This window comes from Daphnia pulex, chromosome 7 (genome assembly GCF_021134715.1).
Source record: "Daphnia pulex isolate KAP4 chromosome 7, ASM2113471v1".
NCBI lineage: Eukaryota > Metazoa > Arthropoda > Branchiopoda > Diplostraca > Daphniidae > Daphnia > Daphnia pulex.
The window spans coordinates 9336526-9363326 of NC_060023.1; the positions used below are offsets into that span (position 1 = coordinate 9336526).

The 26801-nt window shown below is 41.8% G+C and overlaps 1 protein-coding gene across 1 annotated transcript; it reads right to left on the reverse strand.

Moving 5' to 3' along the window:
- Positions 1-1234: 1234 nt before the first annotated feature.
- Positions 1235-26494, reverse strand: LOC124198059 (rhomboid-related protein 2-like). The gene is made up of 11 exons (XM_046593711.1): positions 26154-26494; positions 24368-24709; positions 21924-21947; positions 18965-19210; positions 8133-8245; positions 7424-7541; positions 3896-4038; positions 3708-3820; positions 3477-3577; positions 3326-3380; positions 1235-3238 (listed from the first exon to the last, which is right to left on the reverse strand). Exons 2-11 carry the CDS (start codon positions 24692-24694, stop codon positions 2985-2987), a joined length of 1494 nt encoding a protein of 497 aa, XP_046449667.1. The 5' UTR covers positions 24695-24709; positions 26154-26494; the 3' UTR covers positions 1235-2984.
- Between the last annotated feature and the right edge of the window lie 307 nt (positions 26495-26801).

Genomic DNA, 26801 nt, shown 5'->3' on the forward strand with positions numbered 1-26801 from the left:
AGCTGTGCACTGCTACTGCTACTGATATCTATGGGTGGGAAATATCAGATACGCCAGCAGTCAGTCGGTCCCTTTCCCGAATCCCGAGAATTCTGCCAAGTGTAACGAGAGCAGCCCGTCTAAACGGTTGATCCCGGACCCTGAATGTTCACGGCAACCCCCACAAAAAAAAATACAGAACAAACGAAAAAGAGTTGCCATGTGAGTTATCTCTGTTCTTCTTCTTTTTTCTTTGATAAAATGGTGAATTCGGTCGCACGGCGTGTGTGTGTGTGTACACCGTGAAAGCGATGGAACGGGAATCAAACTTACACACACACCTTTTTGCTTATTGTGGGAAACAGGAAGAGAAAACGTCCAACAACAACAACAACAACCGAAACAGACGGGACAGGCTCTCGGGCGGGATTCCTCCTTTTCTTTCATTTCATTCCCATTTCTTTCTCTCTTTCTTTTCTTGTTTTTTCTTCATTTTTTTGTTCTTTCACTTGGATTTACAAGATCGAGAAAGTTGCGGGACGACACACACACGTCACCGCACGGCGCGTGCAGCACGAGCGTTATCAGTGTTTCTCTTTCTTTTTTTTTTTTTGTTGTATAATAGACGATAGAAAGAAAGAAAGAAAAGTTCCGGGAATGAATAATAATATGTGAAGGAAAATAAAGAAGCTAGAGCTACTATAGGAACTCCCGATCTGTTTTTGTTAGACTCTAGTCAATCAGTTGTTGGCTGCTGCTCGGCAACAAATGGAACACCACTCCTTATACTATTAGAATACACATAGATATGCGGTAGGTTAGATACTTGATATTGGTTTCGAAAGAAATGGAAGATCTCTTTCACCGGAATCGAGTCCAAACAAAAAAGAAAAAAGAAGAATGATATCTACTAATAAATAACCAAATGGGAAAAGCTTTTCCTTTCTCCTAGACCACCAAAATCTTTTTTTTCTTTAAACAAATTAACATAAAACCGGCTTTTTTTTTCTCGGATGGTAAAAGGCGGCCTGCATTGGATTGATGTCGTATTTTTATTTATTCAAATAAATAAATTAAAAAAAAGCCAAATATTTAATTTTTCTTTCTCCTTAGAAAATCTTTTTTTTTTTATTGAAATGACAAACCGTCTGGCGGCTTTTCTTTCATCCGCACAACTTTTCACTTTTTTGACCGAAAGGTTTGAATTTAATCAAAAAGTCCGTTTTTTTCCAGACAAGAGATAGTTAAATGGACAGACGATAAAAGATTTTTTTTTATGCAATATTTTTTTTCCATCTTCTTCACTTGGTTTTACAACAACAGGAGAAATATACACAAGCCATTTGTACAAATATATATATATAATATATGTAGAATAATATTTTTTAGCATTTTTTTTTCTCAGTTTCTGTTATTCAGGTGGATTCAATTGCTTGACGCTACTACTGTGTAAATATAGGCGATGAAAAATAACAGGCAAAATCATTTGATATATATTTGTAGATGCAGTAGTAGCAGCAAAAAGGGGGGGAGGAGGGAATAGTTTTAAAGACTGGTAAATAATTAAATTTTGTTTTTTGTTGTTTTTGTTAGTTTTTTTTTCGCAACGGTTTCTGTGTGTAGAGAAAGTAATAAAGAGAGAGAGAGAGAAAGAATATTTGTTTCCCGGTTGAATGATTGCCCCCCCCCCCCTCACACACATCCCTGAGAAGTGACCCAATCCGACAAGGCGAGGGATGATGATGAACGACAAATGGCTCCAACTTGATGAAAGTCTGTGTGATGAGTTGATTAAAAACTCTTGATTGTTGTTTAAGGTGGAGAGTTATACAAGATCGGACATTGATGACAACTCGGAGAAAGGACTGAACGAGGGACGACACAATTGGGATGTGGAGCAAGAAATAAGTGACAGGTGGGGAGGGGGGGTCTATTGTTTTGTTGTTTTTCTGCAAGAGACTCTGACCTCCAACGGAATCAAAATGATCTTGGCTCCCATTCTCTCTCTGTGACAAGAGAACAATGACTAACTGGCCCGGGCAGACCTACAAGGCCAGGAGGAAGGTGAAAAGAGAAAGACAGGAAAAGAGTATAACAACAACTTGCAAGTGTACACGTTGGATATGGATGCAGATTGGAGAGGTGGGTGGAACAAATATTTTGGAGATGAGACGGAACAACATTTTCTGTGTAAGACCACAAAGAACAGAAGAACAAAAAGTTACGGGAAAACAAGGTCTGGTGGGACTTGCATGACAAGTTTTTGTTCAGACTTACACGAGGAAGGAAAAAACATTTGACTTGAATGAGGGGGTGGGCATTCAGACGCAGACATGCACAAACAGGAGAGAGAGAGAGACACATGAAAAAAACTACACGAGAGAAACCAATTTTTGTTTAAAAGTGTGACAACAGAAAGATCAACAATCATAACTTTGGATCGCGTTATATATATATAACATCCTCCTCAATTTGTAAATATCATTCTGAAAAAAGGAGGACAAATAGAGATGGGGGGGGGGAAAGGTAAACCATTTTTGAACGAGTCGCGAGCGAGCGATAGAAGGTGATTGGGCCAGAGAAAGAGAGAGAGACGGATCAAACCAACAAAACAGGAAAGAAGAAGGTCAAAGATAATAAGTATCTGTCAAACCGTGTCCAATCATCGTGCGTTTTCCGTTCGACTAGCTGGTACTCTTCGATGATATTCGCCGACGTTTTTATAATTTTTTTTGTTTCTAAATTTTTTTCAATTTTGGGAGAAAACAAAATCTCTTCGATGTGTGTCTTTAAATAATTTCAATTTTCTTCTTTCTTCAGCCGGAGACGCACCACACAACTAATTATTCGTTTTTTTCACTTTGGTTTCTTGTTTGTGTTTTTGTTTGCACCCAACCACTGTTGTTTTTGTTTTTATTCCCAACTGGAGCTGCCACCTAGTGGCGGTGGTTCTAGTCGATTAGCGTTTTAGAGACATCTAGCGGCCAGTTTCTCTAGTTGGTACGTCAATTGGCCGGGTAAAAAGGATCGGGATTGAAAACGTTGAACAGGATGCCGAAGAGAGTGCAGGCCGCGTAGACACCAAGCGCCACCCACCAAATGAGTTGTTCGTGCAGTTTCTGTTCGAAATTCTTCAACACCAAGAGGCCGATCGTCAAACCAGCCAGAGCACCCGTCAAGTGAGCCACGTAAGAAACGGGAGCCCCAACCTGCTCAGCGGCGTACCGGTCATAAATGGCGAATCCAACGTCTGCACTGGCTATTTTGCAAATTGAAAAAATAAACAAAACATACAAATTAAAAATTTTGACAAAAGATAAATTCAAAATCAATCTGAAAAACTTACCAACAATGAAGATTCCAATCAACCGAACGATGCCGAATTCCATGTTATTGTAATTCTACAGAAAAGGAAACAATAAAATAACGGTAAATGTCAATGCAACTAATAAAAAAGAAATTTTAGTAAATAAGGAGGTTTAAAAAAAAAAACGTACCAACAAAACGTTGGCCAAATGGGCGGCCAGCAAAGCGTAGACACCACCAGAGGCACCAACGAGGTAGACGTCCGTATCGAACACAGATGTCCCCAGCGAACCTGTTTATTAAGAAAAATAAGACAATAAATAAATAAATAAATAAATTGCCATTGATCCTGTCCCGTTCAATAAAGAATAGACAACGGTGTCGTGAGAGTCGGAAAAAAAAAAAATAAAATAAAAACTCACCGGCTAAAACGCCAGCCATGTAAACGGCTCCTATTCTCATGGAGCCGTGAACCATTTCGAGCGGTAGGCCGACCAGGACTTGGACCAACAAGTTGAACAGTAAATGTAGCCACCTGTAAATGATAAGAAAAGGATTAGTTTTTTTTTTTATTCCCATTCTCAAATAGAAAAAGAAATATTTTATTTACCCAGCGTGCAGGACCATGTAGCAGAGAAACCTCCAGATCTCACCGCGTTTGTCTGGCCGGTAGATGAAAACGGAATTGATGGGCACTGGACCGGACGGGTTAATCTCTCCCATTACCACCGTATAATAAGTAAAGAAGCCCAACTGTAAAAAAAAGAAAGAATTTAAATATCTATTTGTCTCTCATCTCTTTTTTCGGTCAAGTCATTGCCGAATTATAAATCAAAAGATAAGCGGATGATGAACGTTTCACACTCTGGTGTTTGGGAAAAACCGTAAAAGCTCGGGCTCTCTCTCTCTCAACAGAAAAATAAAAGGGTAAATAATAAAATAAAATTTAAAAAAAAAATCAAATAAGAATGAAAACGATCCGGGCTTGCTTCCGAAGTCCCGCAAAAACTGGCGGGGTGTTTCATATTCCCCCCCACCACCATCACCAACCAGGCCCTTCTATTTCTTCTCCTCATTTTTTGGGAGAACAGACAGCTGGTCGATATGTTTCGACAAGGAGAGAACTTCTTCTTCTTCTTCTTCTCTTGTGCTCTCCTTGTTACGGTCGGCTCCAATTAGCTCTCTAATCGCCGCCGCCGCCGCCGTTGCCCGGCCCCGACAGGTGGCCAGTAACAGTTTCATTTCTTATTTCTTAGCTACATCTATTTTTTTTTTTCAAACTTAACAAGCAAAACGAGTCTAGCCTCGCTTGTATATATATACGCATGTAATTCACTTGATTTCGGGAGAGAGAAAAAAGAAGAAAAAACTGTTGGAAAAACAAGATTACATGACAACACAAAAGGAAAAAGAAATAGGCGGACCTCCCTCATCGTTAAGACACCTTTTCTCTCTCTCTTCCCAACACAATTTATTTCTTTTTCTTGTTTAATCCATTGGTAGAAAATCATTCGTTTGAGCCCTGGCCAAATGTATACACAAGAAACTGAACCGTGGATAATCACACAAGACCCTCCATTGAAATCGCCCTCATAATAACAGTTGGAAAAAAAATAAAAATTTCAGACAAGAGCGAAATTTTTTTTTTGTTTTGTTCCGTTTTTGCTCCTTTTTTTCTGTGTGACTCGAATTTCATGCCACGCCGCTCCCTTTTTCTTCTTCTTCTGTGTGTGTGTGTGTCCCTTCAATAACGGAAAATACGCCGAATCGTTGCAAACCCACGTAACCGTCACAGCCAAAAGAACTTTTGCTTTTCAAGGGAAGATTTTCCTTTTCTTTTTCTTCTTGAACTCGAAAAAGGGAGGGCAATATCAACAGGAGGCGATACGCTAGCGGTAAAAATTAAATAAAAGGGCACACACACACAAAGAGAGAGAGAGAAAAAATACCCAAAGAAAATTGATGATATGGTAGAAGAAGTAGAAGGTAAAAATTTTGGCGCGCGCCATCACTTTTTTTAAATACTTGTAGCCTCTTCACTAAAATTGTGTGTAGTCAGTCAGTCAGTAGTAGTACCTTCTTCTTCTTCTCCCTATCAAACGTGTAATTAAATACAAGTAAAAAAAAAAAAGAAAAAGAGAAAAGATCCTTTATTTTTCTAGAAAATACCCCCCCACCGTCAGCTTGCCATCTGACGGGGGCCGCGTGCCAATCTGTTACCTTTTCCCCCCTCAACCCTCCCAATTTTTTTTTTTATTTGAAAAAAGAAAATACATACACATTTTTGTGTATATGCACTACATGAACAAAAAAGAAAAAGAAAAGCAAAAATATATTTATTTATATATCGGACCGGTCAGCCGTCTGCTACCTGTCAGAAACCTTCAACCTCCCTCCTAGCTCTCCGGATATGACTAGGTGGTACAACAGCACACACAGTGTGTATGTGTGTGTACTTTTTGTGGACCAGGTAGTTGTGTGTGTGTGTAGGTCTTCCCTATTTTTAAAACATTTCATTTGATAAAAAGAAAAATGAGGGGAGAGACTGAGACCCGGGCGACCCGTTCTAATACATTTTAAATTCTCTCATTTAGTTCCGTTATTACAAGCAGTGACGAGGGTGACATATCCGTCCTCGTGTCACCGCATACGTAACAAGAGCGTGGGGGTTAGCAGAGAGGAAAAACAAATGTTCAGACAAAATAGAAAAAAAATTATGAGGGAGAATTTTAAGCATCCGATTTCAACGTGAGCGTTAAACGACCCCAACAAATTCTTTTAGACTTTTGAAAAAACTAAAAAAAAGTTGATGAAGAAAAAACAAAAGACAACTGTTTTGTCTCGTTAATGAAATATTTGTTTGTCTTCCAAGACACACACGTACAAGAGAGTGTCATAATCTCCTCGGTGGAGAGAATTCGTGAATCCCAACTAGCTCGACTCGTTACTTTACCTATCAGCCGATTATTAGACGGAGAAAGAAAAATAAGGGAACCAAATAGGTGCGCCATCTAATAATAAACCTGACATATATCTATCCACCTCGCTATATCCGATACGAAAATCCGGTCTAGACCCCAAGGGGAAAATAGAGGTCGGAAACCTTAGCAACGATTCCTTTTCAAGAAAAAGACATACACGCCATATCAAGTGAGGTACAAGAAGAAGAAGACTGGTTGAAAATAGAGTGGCAAAAGCTTACGGATTAGACGCGCGTTATAATATATATGTATAACTTCTTGATATGACGTGATTTTTGTGTTTTGTTTCTCTCTCGTCGCCCCCCATCAACTCTCACCCACCCACACACCCTCCTTTTGCAATCGATCGGTTGTGTTGTTTAGCGTCTAAAAATAAAAAAGTTTTTCAACACATTTTTTACCCCGGTACAGGACTCATTAAAAAATGTATGTTAAGAACCGAGAGCCTACAAGCCCCCCCGACAAGAGTCAACAAGGGAAAACAGCGGGAGAGGCGACACACAAAAACCGGTTCCAGGTGTCGTCGTCGTCGTCAAACAGCGTCGTCGGCAAAGTTCTTTTTAAAAAACTTGTTGGAAATTATCTTTCAACTTCCCCCACCCTAAGTTTAGAATCAATAGAGGCTCTCGCACAGCGGCACGTTCCATTAACGACGACCTGGGTAACTCGATCGCAATCAAAAGATGGAACGAAACCTACTTTCTTCATTTTTTTTTTCTTTTTGAAAAAAATATTGTGTGGTCTTTGATGGAAGACACACGTGCCATCCGGTCTATTGAAGCGCAGAGCCAACAATCGGGTTCAAACGGGATGATGATGTAATTCGAGATGATTTTTTCTTTCTTTTACCACCCACCCACCACATCGCCAATCGGAGTCGAATCCAGCACAGGCACGACGATGCGGGTGAACGGCTTTTATTAGACTCTTCTATACAACCACACGATCCAACGGAAGAAGGATGGATGGATGGATGAGGGGAAATTCCAACAAGGAAAAAAAAATCAAATCGATCGGACAATCGATCGGCGGCCGGTTTAGCAAGTCTTTGCCAAACACACGGTCGTGAGTCACGGCACGGCAGGAGAATAACGTTTTCACGGGTGGGAAAAACCAAAAATCTAAAAAAACTAAATAAAAAAGAAAGAAAAACTGACCTCAACGAGCGTGATGAAGATGATGAAGAGGGGCGGCGGACAGCACGAATAACGGTCCGCGTAATACTTGCGCTCCCGATCGTCCGTCAGGAACTCGTCCGCAATCACCTTCACCATTCTGCATACAGCCCAATCATTTGGGGGGAACAGATATAATTAGAATTTAGCAAAATAAAATAAAATAATAAAACACATTGGAATGTCGAAGCTTAAAATGATGGCCAAATCATTTGAATGGGACTTTTTTTTTAAGACGACGTTGATCCAAATGCGAGTTGTGTTCATTTTTTGGTGAAATTGTGATTGACACATTGACAGATTCGTCACTGGGGGGCCCTTAAAGGAAAGGTGTCACACTGTGTGGCATTTAATTACTTGTCCCTCCAATCACACACACACACTCGAAGGATATAGCCTCTTTTGCTAGCCTAAGGATTTATTTTTTTACTGCCATCATGATAATCCTCTTCTTATTCTTCTCGTCTAAATCGAAATCCCCTTGTACAGATCCAATCACCACCCCCACACATTCCCAAAGTATATAGGCAGCTACTGAATCCATCAATATCCCACAGCGTGGGAGGCCCCCCAAAAGAAAATCGGGAGAAAGTGGAATGAAACATTTTTCCTTTTGCGCTTTTGTTAACCAACATTTTTCGTCGAGTTGTTGTTGTTGAAAAAATTAAAAAATGGGTTCAATTTTGTTTACCTTTGAAAGAGAGTGGGCGGCTGGAGGAGCAGGTGAAAATCGTTTTCGCTGCACACTTGACGGTCGCGGTGATGCACGGCGCACTTGAAACTCCGGCTCCGCTTCCCGCTCATCTGTTGTACGAAAATTAATTTTAAAAATAAATAAAATTCTATTGAGACTAAAAGATAAAAACACACAAACGGAACAACCCCCAAATAGGACACAAGGTCGATAGATAAAGAAACAAAAGGTCAGATAAAAAGGTCAAAACTCTCTCTCTCGGAAACGGTTATGTAATGCCGACTCTTCCTCCGACGCTTTTGTCAATAGGAAGAGAGAGAAATTTTTTCGAAATTCACTAACGGGGCGTGGTTCTTTCTCTACCGTCCACAACTCAAAAAATTTGGGGAAAAAAAAATATTTTATTTTTTCATTTGCTTTATGGTTTTGTTATTGCCGACCTGCTTTAACGGGATAAAACATGGAAGAAAGAAAAAACGAAAAAACAGAGCGGGACAATCCCCGCGCGTTCGGACCCGACCGGACCCCACAATGTAACCGACGGAAGTGACGCTTGATAGAATCTGCCGCCTCTCTCTCTCTCTCAGCGTGCGGGACTTTTGTTTCTTTTTCTTTTCTCTCTCTCCCCCACAATTCCAAATTTTACACAAAAATAAAAAGTATCGACAAAAATTGCCGTTTCCGGACAGGGGTTTTTAGAGAGAGACTCTCACGGGGTCTAACTGTTTTCCCCGTTTTAATTTGTCTAGAAGGAAATGTCGGTGAATCAAATCAAAACAAAAAATTCAAAAAACAAAAACTAACCAGACGTTTAGAATCCAATGAGAAGTGAAAACATGTTCGCAGGTGAAAATGATTTCGCTGTGTGAAAGGGGTCCCCGAAATTTAATTTGACACTTGTGACAAAAATTCACGAATTTCTTCTCGTCCACCAAATTTTCCCTTTGAACCCAAAACAACCGAAAAACTCAAGAGTGTGGACGTTGATTGTCGACTGAGAAGAGAATGAAATGATTCGATTTGTGATTTGTCTTTTTAGTTGGGTGAAAACGACCTGGCTTAGGCGGCGGCCGCCACGACACTGAAGTAAGAGTGGCAAAGGTGTAGGGAGCTTATAGGAGAGCACACATACACTGTGGAAAAGGGGCGCCCCTCCTTTTCAGCCAGGCTCCTCCTTCTTCTTCTTTTTTAGCTGGGCCTTTTCTGCCCAGCACTATAGTGTCTACATGGGCCAATTGGGGCCTGTGTGCTATCTCCAACTGGACCGACAATGAACTTGGCTCGACCCTTCTTCTTCTTTAACACCAGAGGATTTTTTTAATTTTCCACAAGATAAGGTGGGGACAATCAAGATGGAATAGACGACGTTATATTTAAAGAAGAGATAAAGATAACACTAATCGATTTTCGGAATGATGATCCGCCTCTTCTTCTTCTCTGCACAGGAAAAATGTTGTGTGGGAAATTCGTTTTTTATTTCCAGCAGGGGTTTGTTTGTTTTCTAGACGACGATCGGAGGAGCGCGCGTGACTCGCCTTGATTTCCTCTGATTGATTTAACGGCTGACGGGGGATCGTTACTTTCCCCAGGCTGGAACATGTTGACACTTGAACTCTTCTCTTTTTTTTCACAATGGGAATTTCGGTGTGTGTGGGTGGGGGGGAGATGATGAAGAAGAAGAGCAACGAAAGAAGAAAAAACCCAGGAGAGAGACAGACACACACACACAATCGAGTTAGGGTTCCATTCCGGAAATGGAGAAACGAAACATTCTTTTGTTTCAGTTCCTCTTCTTCTTCTTCTTCCATCCTGACAAGACGAAAAAAATAAAAAATCTTTTTGGGTTTTTTTATTTTTTACTGGGGGAGAATAAGAAGCACGTTCGTGTCTACTTTTCAATGTCTGTCAAGATATTGAGACCCTTTTTTCTGGGTTGGTTGGCTGCTGCTCATTGTCGAAAGAAACTGCATCGAATCGGACGCTTGGAACAAACCAAAAAATAAAATAAAAATTCCCCTTTTGTTTTCTTTCATTTTCGAACGAAGAGGAACGTGACGACGATTGTCCGGCGCATCATCATCAACTCGTTCCAGGAAAGGGCCACGAATTTCGGCCGTCATTAAAAAAAAGGACCAAATTGCGTTTGCTGTGTGTGTGTGTGTTGTGTGTTGGACGAGGGGCATGTGTTTTTCTTCATCGAAGCCTGTCGAGTAAATTAGTAACAGACTATCGAACCGGAGAAGGCCGACGACGGACGATATTATTGTCTGGAAAAAATAAAATAAAAAAAGAGCAGGTGGAAACAAAAACACAACGGGAGGAGGTGCGCTGGACAACAAACTCGCCGGGTTCTCTGGACGGACACGCTCCGATGCGCTCCAGCGACTCTGCGCACGCGCCCCATTTCCCTTTTTTTTTCTTATTTTTATTTTGTTACACATTTTTGACTTCATCAACAAAATTTTTTTTCTAGTGTCAAGAAAAATGCGCCTCGTCACACAAGACAACAAAAAAAAATTTTGAAATTTTCTTTTCAATGAAATTAAGATAATAAAAAACAAGGTCCCCCTCCCCACTCATTTTTTAAACGCTTATTACTTCGACAGTTCCCGATGATCTCGGTAGAATCTTTGGAGACTTTTTTATATTTCAAAGGAAAAAAGAAAACGGCATGAACATTCCAGTCGTTGTGAATGTTCTTCTTTTTCCTGGAGCGATTAGATCAAAGTTAACGAGGTTTTCGCATGGGCCAAAAACTCGCAACTGTTTTTCGCTCCCTTATTGTAAATATATTATGGGCCGCTTATTGCCAGGACTCTTTTCCCCTTAACCCTGTGTGTTTGTGTGTGGGGGATGCAATGATGGATCATCACTGGCCCAAAACTATTTACCTGGACAACAGAAACAGAAAAAAATTGGGGAAAAACAGTGTGTGTCTGCGCGTTTTTCTTTTCCCTCTTTATTTTTATATTTTTAATTCTAATCAACTTGTGAACAGGAGAGAGGGAGGGAGAATAAGAGCCGAAGAACAGGTGAGCGGATGTGGCCATCTCAAACCGTGCGGATCGCCGGACCACCACCGGCCATTCCATTCCACCTGCTCCCGGTCCAGTAGCAGCAGCAGCACCCAGAAAAGTTACTACTACAATTGGTTATACAAAAGTCCGTACAAGTCCAGTGTGTGTGTGTTTTTATCAGACACACGATGGGGGGAAGAGGGTGGGGAGAGAGAGGGAGGGGAAACCTAGGAAAGAATAAAAAAATTTATGTGCAGACACAACAGACTGTGCAGACATTCTCTCTGACCTCCGTACCAAACTGGGAGTTAGACAACACGAAGAAGACAGGCAGAAGAACGTCTGTAGTTACGAGAGAGAGAGAAAAAAAGGGTTGATTTGATTATCATATATCGAATCCAGGAGCTAAACAAGTGGAAAAATTCTTTTCTCTCTGTTCCCAAAAAATAAGGTGAATTTGAGAAGAAAGAAAAAAGGAATAAGAGAGTACCCGGGCACGGCATTGGCTTCTGGAAACCTTTTTTCGTCTCGATACCAATTATTTCAAGGTATATATATATATATATATAGCAGGCAGCTATAAGCAGCTGTGCAAATAAGTACACGTTTAAATGTCTACTAAACATCGGGTGAGGAGGCTAAATATTATTAAACAGTCTTCTTTTTCTTTTCTTCTTTTTTGAACAAGGAGGTTTGAAAAAAAAAAGGAAAACTAGCGCTACTGAATTGCCGATGAGACGCGAAAAGCCGATAGGCTAATAACCGAAAAACCCCCTCCTCCCCAGGAAAAAAAACAAACGAAACGATCCAATTATCGAGGAATTCGTTGCGCGTTAAATAATTCATTAGCGACCCACCCCCTCCACTATCCCACCCATCGAAATAAAATAAAATAATAAAATGAGCCGACCATTTCCAGATGATTGTCGAGACCTACCGCACTAGATCCTATAGGCCTCTGTGTGTGTGTGTCTCTTTCGGTCAATAATGATGAGCACGTCAGAGGACCGTTAAAGGTTTACTAATAACATAATACAACCAACACACACACACACAGAGATAGAGTTTTGTCTTTTTTTTTTATATTTTTCTCTCCATGTTATTGTGTTTGATTTGAGGCCCAACCGACGAGCGGCTCATTAGGCAGCTGGGGGTTTCCGATGAATAATTCATCGTCGGCAAACAAAAGGTAAAAGAGACGACTCAACTCGTCTTCTTCTTCTTCTATTCTATCCCTCCCTTTTTGTAAGAAAAAAGAGGCTAAAATACTATTAGCTGGCCTTTACTAGTAGTAAGTTTGCTCCAGCTCCTTGGGCGGGGCAAAGCTGGAAAATTGTCTTTTCCATCCAAATATAAATAGAAGAGAGAGAGAGAACCCAGGAGCAAACCGGAGTTGTTGGCTTCTGCTGGTCGTGTCCGGCGGAGAGCTGGACGGATGGATCCGCCTTCCATAAAATAAAAAAAGAAAAAGAAAAAAAAGGTGGAAACATCTCATTCTTCTTCCGAGTCCTCTACTGGAAGGTACAAGAAGAAGAAGTCGTAGACCCCCCGTACTGCATGTCAACTATACGGTGAACCTTTTGGAGGCCCCCCCATTTCTTTCTGTCCGAGATGGAAAAAAGAAGAAAAAAATACAATTTGAAAAACATTCCAATCGGGGCCGGTAGCCCCCACCGAAAAAGGAATAGAAAAGAAGATCGTCAGGTGGGGCTGCAATGGGACAACATGTACAAAAGGGAAAAAAAAACCTTTGACAGTTCTACAACTTCTTCTTCTTCTTCCTTGGCTTGGCTGGGCCTGTCCACATATGCCCAGTGTGCAGAAAATTGTACGATTTTTCCAGGGGGGCTACTCCCCTCATTCTTCAGGGGTCCCTGGAACCTACACTACACTCGGATAATAATAGAGAGGAGCGTAGTCGAGGGGCTATATTGATAATGTCGCATGGACATCGGTGGGCTACTGTCCACACCTGGGGAGGGATACGCTTCTTCTTCTATTTCTTTCAGACTAGAGGTAATAAGAGGGCGCGGTTCTTTCATTGCCTATTCAATCAAGGGAGAAAAATTTTCCAGGGGCTTGTATAGTGAATGAGCGCCGAGCCCCCCACACACACACACGCACGTCACGTCAATAGACATATTTCTTCTTCTTTTCTTTATTGGTTCAACACAATTCGGCACAGCTCGTTACCATGACGATACGCCGCCCGCCTACTCTCTCTTCTTCTTCTTCTTCAGCCCCCTACAATTCGTTTGCCATCACCTTATACCCGAGTGTACTACTAACAGTGTGTACCAGGCCCAGCAGCAGCAGCCTAATAATAAGGGGGGGAGATAGAGAAATATATATATTCCGAGTAGAGAGAGAAAATAGAGAGATTCACTTCTTTTGGACGACTGGGGTGGTCGACTCGCCAGCCTCTATACCTTTTTTCTTTCTTTTTCTTTCCTATATACGCATACACAAGTAACACACGTTGGGGGTTGATTGGCTGGACTTGTAAATACCGACCTGGAAAAAAAAAGAAAACCTTCTACATATTTTTATTATTATTATTTTCCCTTTTCCTAGCGGCGTATATATACATACTGCATTTACTAGAACTGTGTGTACTCTTTAGATTTCCCCCGATTTTTATTTTATTTTTTAACAACTCGCGTTGTGTGCGAGTGCCGCACCGAGACAACATCGTCCATCAAACAACTTTTTTTTTGGAAAAATTGGTGGGGTCTTGTTGGCACCTTATAGGTATACAACGGGATCCGAGTGTAGTATTGCCTTTAAAGTTCATTTGGGAGGGAGGCTATAATGTAGAGAGAGAGCCCTTGGATATTCCATTTTTATGACTCTTGAAAGAAAAACAGGCCAGAAAGAAAAAGAAGAAGAGCAGAAAAAAAAAAAACTTTCCATTTCGGTCAAACAACAGCAGAGAGAAGAGTATCCAATCACCTATTCAATTAGTTTTGTGACCGCGCGTGCTGTGTACACAGACACACCTACCACGTCCATGTGAAACACCCGGAGAGATTGTGACTTAGATTTGGTTGATATTTTTTAAGGTTAGAGACCGGCTCGTTCGTCGACATTATTGACAGATATAATCTGGTCGAGAAAAAATCAATCTTCAAATATTTGAAAAGATAAAGAAAGAATAAAAGGACCGACTTGGGTCAATATTTGAACACAAGCTGGAAAAAGGGAGACGGGACACTACAGGAAGAAGAAGAAGAGGAGTGTTACTTCCGTTCTCTGATTGCGAAATGGGGAAAAATATTAAAAAATATGAAATCATTCCCTTTTTTTTCTTTCTCCGGGGTACCGGCGGCTTGAAACACCTGACTCGGCACATATCCGGTTTGATTATGACAGAGAAACGGAAGAAGACCGGATGGAACTACGCTTTTATTTTTAAAAAAATATTTTCTCTGTGTGTGGGTGGAGGAGGGAATAAATAAAATAAATCTTTTGTCCAACATGTCCGCCTATCAAATATTTCCCATTTAGCCATTTGTTTTGTCGTTTGACGGAAAAATGACGACTGAGAAAAAGTAGCGAGCGAGCGGTGCTTGTGTGTGTGCGACTGTGGGAAACGATCAGATAAAATAAATATCGGAAAATGGGCGCTCAAATTGGGTGTTTGGGCGCTCTTTTTTCTTCTTTACAAGACATTTTCCCATTTCTCTGCTGTGTCGATGAACACAAGAGAGAGAGAACAGAAATCGGACGTGCCAATCCTTTCTGCCAGGAGCTGATCATCATCATCGCCGATTTCACTGTTGAGCTTCTTAAATTTTTCTTCGAGCTCCCCATTCATGTCGAGTTCTCCACCCTGCCCATCAGCTCCTGGCGATCTACCGACGACAACAAAACGGATCCATTAGTAGGCCACCATCAGACTTCTTATTGTTGGCCCTTGCTCGGGGACGTGATCCGGCGATTCAACCTCCTCTTCTCGTAGATCTCTTTAACTTGGAAAAAAAAATACTGCTGCATGTTCTTTTTTAAACCAACTTGTATATAGGCTGCGCGCAAAAGGCTTCGTCTTATTCGTTTCTCCTTTTGATAGTTGGGGAAGGGATAATCTGATTTCCTTTTGCCCCCTTCTTTAACTATTTAGACTTGGCCTTTTGGCTGTGTGTTTCTTTCTCTCTCTATGTGTGTATGTGATTTATTTGTCCAGAAAAAGAAGAAGAAAATTGGAAAGGGGAGAAACATTCCAAAGCGGATTAAAGCGAGATATGGACTGCGACTTGTGCATATATGCAGGGTCCTTAAGGCCTCTCGGCATTCACGTCGAGCACGTCCCGGCCATTTTTTTTCTTCTTTTTTCACAAGTTGAAAGAGAAATAGTAAAAAAGGCTATTCAAAGAAAAAAAGAAGAAAAATAAATACAAAAAAAAGTTGACAGAGGCCAATTCCGTGTGCTCTTATCCTCTATACCGGTATTTATTCCTATTTATTTTCTCAGCCGTTATATAGGTAGAGAGCGGCCGCGGGATGCAGCCAGGCCTCTACATATAGTACTACTCAACAACACAAGGTATTTATTATGATCAGAACCGTCGTAAAACTTTAGTGGGGTTAAACGGACAGTCCGAGCTGGGAGGAGCTCTCCTTTCGTCGTTCGAAAAAATGGTTTTATTGACTTGAATTTTTTTATCTCCAACTCCTAGCCTAGCTAATAATCTTTGACTTTGAAATTTCAATTTTTCCAGTTTCACGTCATCAAGTGTCTAGTAAACTTGTGTTAATTTTTCGCCAAGAGATAAGAAAGGAAAAAAAGGGAAAGTTTTTCCGAGTTGGAACATCCGGAAATGGTCGAAAAAGAAAAAGTTTTTGGGTGGATGTAACCGGAGCTGGGTCGTCATCTAGGGTTCTTCACGTGACCTCTTGTGTGGACAGCCGGTCTATTTGACTCTCTTACACACAGCAGCACATGTGGAGAGACGCAGAGAGAGAGAGTGTTGCTGGTATACAAGGATATTTGGGAGCTAGAAACTTAAGAGGGGGGAAACAACTACTACACCACATAAGGAAATCTATCTATCTATCTATTCCATCCTCCATTGGGTGCGCTCTCTTTTTCATTCTTCTTCTTCCATCTTCTTCCTACTTCCTGGTCGTCCGTCCGTCCGTCCGTCCGCTTGTGTCAATTTCATTGCCGCCCTTTCCTCTTTCCTCCCCCCTTGCACATTTTTCGAACTGTGTGTAACCTCCACCCCACTAACTTGTACAAAACACATGCACGAGCCAAATGCGAGCTAGAGGAGACTTCCGCGTTGCACACACACGGACGGACCGGAGACTTTTTTTTTTTCCTTTGGGGAAACGACGACGACGACGTCGAGGCGAAAAACTTATGGCCCTTTTGGTGTAGTGCACTAAAAACTAGTTCACCAGTGACGTAATTGGCTCATTAAAACAACGCCCACCCTAGTCGTCGTCTGCTCCGTTTTCTCCCGTCCCAAAACTCGTAAATTTCGATTCCAACAAAGCGCACCAAGACAAGGCGGAAAGAAAAGATTTCTATTTCCCAATATTCATTAACTCTGGAAAAGCTTCAAACGTATTAGACAATTTTTCGCCGAACCCCTCAAAAAAATTTATATTTTTACGATTCTCCTCAATTGGGTATAGGTAAATAAAATGAATATGTTAAATAAAATAAAATAAAAAGTGGGTTGTAAAAATCGCTTTGCACGCAACCCTTGTTCACAAAATGTCACCCGACAATCAGAGAGAAAAATATGTACAAGTATATAACAACCGGACTTGTACTCGGACTAAAAAACCCCACCAGCTCAAACAACAACACAGAAAAAATTGGACGTGTGTTGGGGTGAACTCTCCCCTGTTCTCTATACACGTCATAAAAATCTTTCAAAGAATGAAAAATAAAAAGTTGTGTTCCTGTCTGTCGTAAAAAGTAAGAAGAAAAAACATTCAAAAATCGACAATTTCATTGAATGGGAAAGAAAAGAGTGTAGAAGACTAGTCCCATTCATTCACCTTTTTTCTCTCCCATATTTATTGGAATTGCCGTTTTTTTTATTTTTTGGCTAAATTATATAGACGGTCACGGTTTTATATGTGTACTACATAAAACTGTGCAGGCCTACAAATATTGACCACCAATTCATCAAATATTGGGAGAGGGCACTGACTCAAAAAGAAAAAGGGCATCTGTTTTACCTCTCAAAAGTAACCAAAAACTCTAATAAATCATCCAACATCGTCCCTGTGAATGGTTCAAACTAGTCTCCCCGAAACATTAGTCAAATGCCACGTAACATTCCCGAAATTAAATCGACTCTTTGTCAAATGCAAAATACCACCGGTGTCTTTTGTTTTGTTTGTTTCGCAATCGTTTGATGTTGATACATTTTGTTTATTGTCAAAGCCCAGAAAGAAAGAATGCTAAACTATTCAAATAACTCGACATCTTTGCGAGTTTAAAGAGACAGAGGCTGCGGCTCATTAAGTGTCACCATTGTGACGTTCTCTCACAGAAGAAAAAGAAGAAAAAGGGCGTGCCCCCCTTTTGCATGTTCGACTCGACTAACGACGCCATTTATATTACACACTACACTGCAAACGGCCGTGGTCCATCTTCCGGTTTCCTTTTTGCCGGGGGGTAACCTATTTTTCCGACAAAATCAAAAAATATTCCGCCGGAGTAAAAGAGAGAAAATCGGAATTTTTCTTTCAATCGAGTGAGAGAAATCCACAGCTGTGGTGGTGGAACAGCTCCGTCCCCCCTTTACCAATAATATAAGCGCCGGGCTATATAGATGTACATATAAATATAGTAACACAGTTAGGGGTATAGAGTATAAGGTCCAGCCGCAAAAAAGTAAGCGGGGGTCCGCGCCAGTGCTGCCCTTGTTGACACACGCGCGGCTCGAGCGCGCGGACACACACACATGTGGCCACTTTCACTTTTAGTGCCGTGTGTGTGTGTGTGTGCCTTTTGTTTTGGCAACTGAATGAAAGAAAATTCTGGAAATAACCTCCAACCTTTTACCCCCCTCTCACCAACTACACACACACACACACAATACCAAACATATTAGCACCGGCCCTAGAATTGTGCCTGGCCCCCTTTTCTTTTTGGGTCCAGCGGAAAAACAAGCGACACATGCCGCATGTATTTGGCAAGAGTTGGTCTCTTCTCTCATCTGCCAAATGTCATTTTTCCTCCCCTCTTACTTCGTTTCATCAACTCGTTAACGCCCAAATTGGCATTGGCATGGGCCTATTAGCCAATACACAAAAGCCGGCCCTGTAAAATTAGAAAATGGTTCCATAACTCCCGATTATGTCAAAGCCCCCCTGGGACTCTTATATAGATTCCCTGGACGTCATCATCATTGAATCATAACGTATGAACTAACCAATGGGCATTACAGATGCCTGCAATCACGGATGGATGTGCACCTCTAAATAGATAGTGCAGGAGGAGGAGGGGGGAGTGTGTGTGTGTGTATGAGGGACGATGGGGAGCAACAACTTCGTCCGACATCGTCAAGTGTCACGCGATATCGTGATGGACGATTGGTGCGTGCGGACAACACGCGGGGCTTTCGTTTTCTACGAGTGGGTGGGAGGGGAGCCGCTGGGCGATTTGGAATTATTAATAGAGGAATGGACCAATGGCGTGATGAATGTCAACGCCATCTTTGATAGAGCGCCCGAAACTTGGAGCGGATCGATCAATCAATCGGTGGCAATCAATCACCAATCAATCAAAATGAAAAGAAAAAAGAAAAAGAAAGAAAAGGGGAAATTCTTTAGGAGATATCGACTGACCACATTGACGAAATCCTGGAAAGTGATGGCCGTCGTCCGACTGGTGGGTCGGTCGTCGTGGTGACCGCCGCCGCTGCAGCCGCTCCTGTTGTCCTCCTGGTCCTTGTCGAGTTGTTGTTGTTGCAGGTGAAATTTCTCCTCCAGCTGTTGGATCTTGTGCGGCTCAATGTGTTGACGAAATTCGGGCGACCGCAGGGCACGGCCGAAATCCTCCCACGGAATCTCTCCGAAACCTTCCGGATCGAACTGCGGACAAAACAAAAACAAAAAACAAAAAAATAATAAGAAATTAAAAAAATGGCTAACGATCCGAAAAGAAGTTAATGAACGTGTCGATCTCTCTCCCACTATTACTACAGACCGGAACCCCACGGGGTAATGGACCCACTCCTTGTTCCTGTTTTCAACGAGACAAACACACAAATCATATCCGGCTTTTTAAGTTCTCTCTCTCTTCATGTGTCCATTTGTAAATATATTTTTTTTTCCCGCGCCCCCCCCCCTCCTCACCGCCCTGTCACGCGTTGTTGAACTCGTTAAACGAACCTTCGTTTCTTTTCTCTCAAGGAAAAAAAAGGCACACAGTAAAAGACGCTGGTGCGTGAACTATATTAGAAAACGCGTATCCAGCGGGGCCAGTCATCAACAAGTCCAGCTAAAGGTACCGTAGGTTTACCTCTCTCTCTCTCATTATCAGCCTATTCTCTTTTTTGGTCTAGTCTGCTGGTGCTGTCATCCACCCAAAAAAATAAACTTTCCGCTTTGGTAGAATTTCCAGTTTTTTTCCGACGTGAAAGTGAAATCAGTCAAGAAAAATTTGACAAAAAGGAGAAGAAGAAGAAGAAATAAAATAAAAAAAAAGTCGTCCACAATTGGATAGGAACCCAAAAAGTGGAGCGGTCATCGAAGAGGTTTCAGATAACCGACAAATCGAGAACGTGGGAAATGGTTTCCAGACAAATTTTGATACAAGAGAGAGAGAGAGAGAGACCCGTTGTTGTAAAACGTTACACAACCTCATTACTTTTCAGACGTTTTTAAATTTTATTATTTTTCGCTCTTGTTTGTAAATGGGATTTGAAAATTGTTTGATCGAATAAAAGAATGTAATGTTATATGTACCTGTTTGTTCGTCGTCTCTTTTGTTTGTGCAATAAAAAAAACTTAAACGGATAATCCCCCAGGAAAATATTTGAAAGAAGATGCGGGTCAATAAGATCACACACTCACAGGGCACGGACAAGAGGAATGGCGGTGGGGCTTCTGTCAGGGAGGTCTATTTGAAAATCCCGCGGACCTTTTGTGAAAACACGTCCGGTGGACGGCAAAGTTAGCGGGCGACTGGGGCCGGCAGCAGCGGCCCTTTTTATTCCGTGTAGTATACATATAGGTAGAAGTAGTAGTAGTAGTAATAGTAGTGATAGTAGTAGGTCTAGCAAGAGGGGGGGACTTATTTTTCATCATAAAATATGGAATCATGTCATTTTCAATATCTAAAAAAAAAAAAAAAGTTTCCCCCTCCGTGGGATTCGATCGTTGAATCGATAACGTCATCGAGGGAGAGTCAAACTTTTTCTTTAAAAAATAATGGGGAAGAATATATAAAAAGTTCACTTGTTGATTTTTCTGGTTATTGAAAAATTAATTTTCGCTAAGGAATTGTGTGTCGGGGCAAAAACTTTTCTTTCAATATTTAATTTGCTCCAAGACGACGACTTGCTCTTTTTCTTGTGAAATAAAAAGTTGATGGCCACACCGTCTTGTGTGTGTGTGTCGCTGGAGCGGCCAAGCGAATCCGGTGAATGGCCGGATGCGGTTCTTATTCGTCCGTTCGTTCCTTTTTTTTCTTCGTCAGACTTTCGGCGTTTGTTGTTATTATTTTATACGTATTGACTGAATGCCTGAGCGCGCGCGCGCAGCACTCTCTCATACATTTGGCTGATGACCATCAGACACAAAAACACGTACCAGCCCCACCACCACAGCCGAACGTGTGTAAAGGCGTGTGTGTGTGTGTGTACACGGACGAACCCAGGGATTCCCAGATTGATCAACCGTAGCCCATTCAGGTTCGTTCGTTCGTTTCTTGCTGTTCTCACATGACGTCACGCAACAGCCAATCGAGTTAACGAGTTTACCAATTCATTTTGTTCCACGAAAAAATGTCTGCCATTTTTTCGTCAAAGAATTCGGTGGAGAAAACGGTGGACATTCCGATTGACCAGGTGCTGTACGAAACGCTGGGCACACGCCCATCTTCTTCTTATGCACCTCCCACCCCCCTTCTACTTCCTCTATTTTCTGTCTGTGTGTGTTGTGTGTAAAACATTTATCGATATGCGATAAATCATCCCGGCAGGCAACCAATTTGGCAGCACGTGGGGCTCGACACACAATAACTGCTGCCGGGCTATGTGCAGCAGCAGCTCCTATAAATATATTTTTAGGCCTGTGTGTGAGCCAGACAATAAAAAAGTTTTTCCATATAAATCTGCGAACCGCACAAAACAGTCGAGGTAAAAATGAAAAAATAAATAAAAATGATCAGAATAATAAAAACCTTTGACCCGATTCTATTCTTCCTTGCCTTTCAATAGCTGAACCTTAACCGATATATATGCGGTATACAATAGGGTTATTCATTCATTTTTATTTATGATATTTTTCTCGCAGGACCCAGCAGCAAGGGCTAAGGACAAAAGACGCTACCCGACGCGACGACGGCCGCCGACGCTGACGCTTTTTGTTCTCTCCCAGGCCTATACGAAAAACCCTCCCTTCTTTATATCCAACCACAATAGGGAAAAAAGGGGGGGTCTTGTCATCGCCGGAATCTTTTTTTACTTTTGTGAATCGACACACGGGAAAAACGGGGGCGCTGATTTCATATTGGACGGTGCTAATAACGTTCCAACACTTTAATCCGCGCGCGTAAGAGAAAAGAAAATGGCCGTCTTACCTGGTCGAACAGCTGCCGCCATTTCTGCCAAAGAGAAAAAGAAAAAAAAAAAAGATTAGCATCAATTAACTTGGTCCATTCTTTTTTGCCTTAATAAGAAAACCGCAACTTATCGTCCAACATGGAACACAAAGGCTCATCCACCGATATCATGTAATGGGGCAATCATTTATCAACATGTAAATGCGCAATGCGACCGGTTGGGAATGGCCAGATCTATTATTGTTATTGCCATCCATCGAGAGTAAATATAAGTCTCTTGGTGTACGCAGTTGGCTCCCAAATATGAGCCTGAGAAAAAAAAAGAAAAATCCCCACAAAAAATACAAGAGAAGGAAGAAAAATTTGAATGCCGAAACGGATGGCAAAGATGGAATGTCTATCGTTATGTTTTTATATGTTAGTGACGAGGTCATGCGTATTTATTTCGTTTTTCCTTATCTTCGGGCCAACTTCTTTCGGGTCGGTCAAAAGGACGTTCCGTTGGTGGGGGGACAATCAGACACAGAAAGAAGCAAAAAGGTTACAGAGAGGCAAATGTTAAAAATAGGAAAAAAAAGTATAGTATCTGTTTCTCTACGAGGTCTTACAACGACGGTGTATACAAGAGAGCGTGATACTATTTCGCCGCAGAGCGGCGAACAGCCAAGGGATAAGGAGAGACTACTGGCCGAGGATCAAGGAGACGAACTTATAAGACTATACAGAGCTACTATAGTATATATATATATACCGATAAGGAATCTCAGCGGTCATTCATCACGAGCTTGTAGTGCTGTATAGTGACTGGCTTGTCACTAATTTGTCCACTTCGTCAGCTCGCCAAGTCATTTTTTATTTTCTTTCTCCCTTTTTTTGTTTCTATACTCGTCGTCCCCCCATCCATCCATTCTCTTGCGTGTTGTTTCGAAAATGGTAGGAGAGAGAACTCTCTCAGAACCCCCCTCTCTCAACCTGAAGCAACTTCTAATAAAACAACATGAAAAAATAAATAAATACGGGATGGGTCATCTGTCAATCCGAAAAAAGGAAAACGGGTCGCGCCCGGCATTCCGGACGGGCCGACATTTTCCCATGGAACTATCCTCCAACAATTCCCGGACCCCCCGAAAAAAACACGACACATACTCTTCTGGCTAAAGGAAAAATAAAAAAGAGCGAGGTCCAACGTCCAACGAGGATTACGAAAGAAAATGGGGAAAATAAAAACGGACCCAGAAGAAACATTCCTTTTGCCTCATGAGAAAATTAACATTCAAAGTCTAGAGGAATGAAGAGCGACTCTTGTGAATGTGTGTTTTCCTTTTAAGACCAGGGAATGTCACCCATGAGCAATGCGTGCGTGACAGCTCATCAAATTCTCCCAAAGATCGAAATTTCAGATTGCGCCAGCTCGTCGGCACGACTTGAAATATCGACCGCTAGGTGGCACTACACACAGTGAACAAAACGGACGCTAGATGGCGGGAGAGGACGACTAGCTCAAAATCGTCAAAAAAAAAGGGCGAAATCACCGTCAAAACAAAACAAGAAAAACAAATCCCTCATCAAATCATCCATTCATAAAAAGAAAGAACCGCAGCTGTCACTACGTCCGTGTGAAATGTCTGAATAATTCATCAAATCCCCATTGAAACGAAGAGAAAATCCCGCGAGCGTGTGGATCCATTAACGTTCTTTTCTCTCGGGTATACACCTCTTCATCCCCCCTCCGAACAACAACAACAATGTCGTGTCTGAATCGCTTGGATTCGCGTGAGCAGAAAGATGGTGTACAACTGCTACAAGAAAAAGCAGTCAAAAGGAGGTCTAGCGTGTGTGTCAGGTTCGACTAATGGACTGGAGGAAAAGCGGATAAAAGGCGTAGGGGAAAAATCAAACGGCAGGGAACGACTGACGGATGAAAAAATAAAAATAAAAATCCCGGAGAGAAGGAAGTGGATTTTCCGTGTTCGAAGACGTGGAACGAGGGAATATATAAAAGAAGAAGAAGAAGGGAGCGCGCCGCAGCGGCCGGAATTCACGCCGAAACCATTCGCCATATTTATCTCTTTTTATGTTCTTGTGCAGACAAGAGAGCGGGAAAGAGAGAACTATATGGAGGAGAACCAACTATACTAGCGCTCGCATTGTCACGGGACAACAAACAGCTTGTTATTTATCTCGACCGACGCCCAGCCCAACCCTCAACCAGCCCAACCAGAAAGAAGAAAGGGGAGGAAAAATTGTATTGTAACCCAGAAAATGAGGCTACGCTTTTAGTATATGACGTTGCGGATTCTTTAATGACAGCCAACCAGCAGCAGCTCATGGATCGATCACCGTTATCCAATTTTCCCCCTTTTCCCTTTCATCTTTTTTCCTCATCCGGATGAAGGATGACTCAACACGTAGACGGCACTCGCGTATTTACTGGTGGAGAAAAGAAATTGTGTTATAATTACATCAGTTAATAGCTGCCGCTTCTGTTCGTAATCATCGTCGTCTTCATCATCATCTTCATCGTCTACGATGGAAATGGCTTCGAGCTGTTGAGCTCCATAGCGGCTGATCCTTCGGTTGTTTACTGGAAACGATCCTGATCGGTGGTCAGGAGAAGCGATCAGAGTGGCAGCATCGTTGGTAGTCGACAAGGAGCCGGGCGATGATGGCATGTCGTAGGTGGCAGCCGACACTGGCGTTTCTGCCACCGCCATTTCTTCTTCAACATCTTCCCGATCTGTCAGGATCGTCCTTCGGCTGTTGACACGGTTTGGCCAAGATAGACGCATATTTTTTTCCTCCTCCTGAATAAAACAAGAAAAAAAAGGAAACTCATAAATTGGTGGTCCCCAAATCCCCGCAATCAACATGGTCCCAGCATCATCATATCACACACGAGGATGGATCCTTCACCCATACTACTACTGGTTATATTATGTTAACGTCGTCTCCCTTTTTCTCTCCAGAGTATTCCACTCTCTCTCTCTTAGCTTCTGCCTATAACCCGATAAGCAACATCGGAAAAAATGGCTGCCAACTCCTTTTTCGGAGCAAACATATATATACAGTGTACACATACATATATATATACACGGCACACATACTATATTTACCCAGGAAATGAGATTACATGGTATAGCTTCGCATGAAAGTATCCAATATCTTTTTTTTCCCTAGCTGTTCTTTCACTCTTTAGTTATTCCCCTTTTTCTTTCCCTCCCACTTTTTGATAAGTCGTTCAATATCTCCGGTGTGTGTTTATTTGTTTTTATTATTATTAAATGGAATCCCAGGAGCAATCGGCTTTCACGCAACAAGGAATTCTCTCCTTTCAATACAAATAGCATACTTAACGAAAAGAGACGGAAAAGAAAAACTGCTTGATGCTGTTGTTTTCTACCTATACTAAATAGAACACAGTTCGCTCGACTGTGACTAACGCCCATCAAAGATTTGATTGCTATTACCCTGACGACTAGACGTTGGATACACACAACTCCCCACACAAGTTCTTTTCGGTACTTTACGAAATTAAATCGATATCTATAGACACACCCACACAAGTTCGTTCAAAAGTAACACACATTGATTATATCGGTGCTTCTTTATATATCTTTAAAAGCTCATTTAACTAACTTGTTTTTCCTACGAGCCGGAAGCGGATTCTCAAAACGTCCATCTTGCCTCGAGGCAGAATTACAGGTGATAATTTTTCTCGTTTTTCACGAGCCCTCGGGGTCATTCTTGTTCTCAAATTAAGGCTCCAGGGGAAAAGATTGTATGCGTGTGTGGGCACGAATAGCTAAATATCGATTGGTAACTAAAGGAAGCCTTTTTTTTTCTTACTTCTTCAAAAGCATCAATTCAATTAGAAGTTCAAGCGCCTCAGAGCTATTAAGCGCCTCAAGGCGACTTTCAACAACTTCACCTGCATATTTTTTGGCCGACGTTTGAAAATGGCGTCACTATAACTATACACCACAAGAGTCACTCGAATCAAAAGATGAGCACGAGGTTCTGTCTGCAAGAAAATCGATGGCGACCGTTAAAAAAGCCTATGATTTTTAATGCCATCACTCGAGTTAAGTACAACTTGAGCTAAAATCTTTAAGTTTACACAAAAACCTAATCAAGTCGAATGAATGAACTTGTCTCGTCAATCTTAATGAAATAGTCTGTGCCTAAATTAGACACACACAATCGAGTCAGACAAGACTAATTTAATAGAAAAAAAGCAGCATGACTTACTCGTGTATCAGTGGCGGAACGGAATTCACTGGTGGTGGCCAACAAATAAAAAGTAGCGGGGAGTACACTCGACTTCCGGTGTAATCAAGTCGACACACACGAGCGATTGTTGGCACTCGACAAAGTTCGTCAGCAGGGCAACGTGCGTGATTCACCACGAGATGAAGAAGAAATCGTAATGATGAAAAAACAACACACGAGACGACGTCGGTCGACGCTCCACATGCCTCGACGTCGCAAAACAAACTGATGGGAGAGACCCAAACAACTTTCCCTTCTGCCCATACACACACACGCACACGAATGAAAAGACGACGTCCCGTCCCGCAGGCGAACCTACTGAAGCACCTCCCATTTTGGACGTGAGCTGTTTTTGTTTTCGATCGAGGTTCGTTGACATTGGACCGTCAATTATTATTGAAAGTTGGACAATGAGTTTTGTGTCTGTGCAACTAAAGTTGTGTGGAGATTTGGTTGGAAAAATTGAAGAGTTTTTTTCCATAATGAAAAGGGGAACGAATATCTGACCCAGGGATATTACCCGGGCTAGCACGTGGCTTGTAGGGAAGCCAACTGATGGGGGGGAAAAGTTAACCCCCTCTCCCCTCTTTTCTATATTATATCCCCTCTCCTCCATTGCCATGGAAT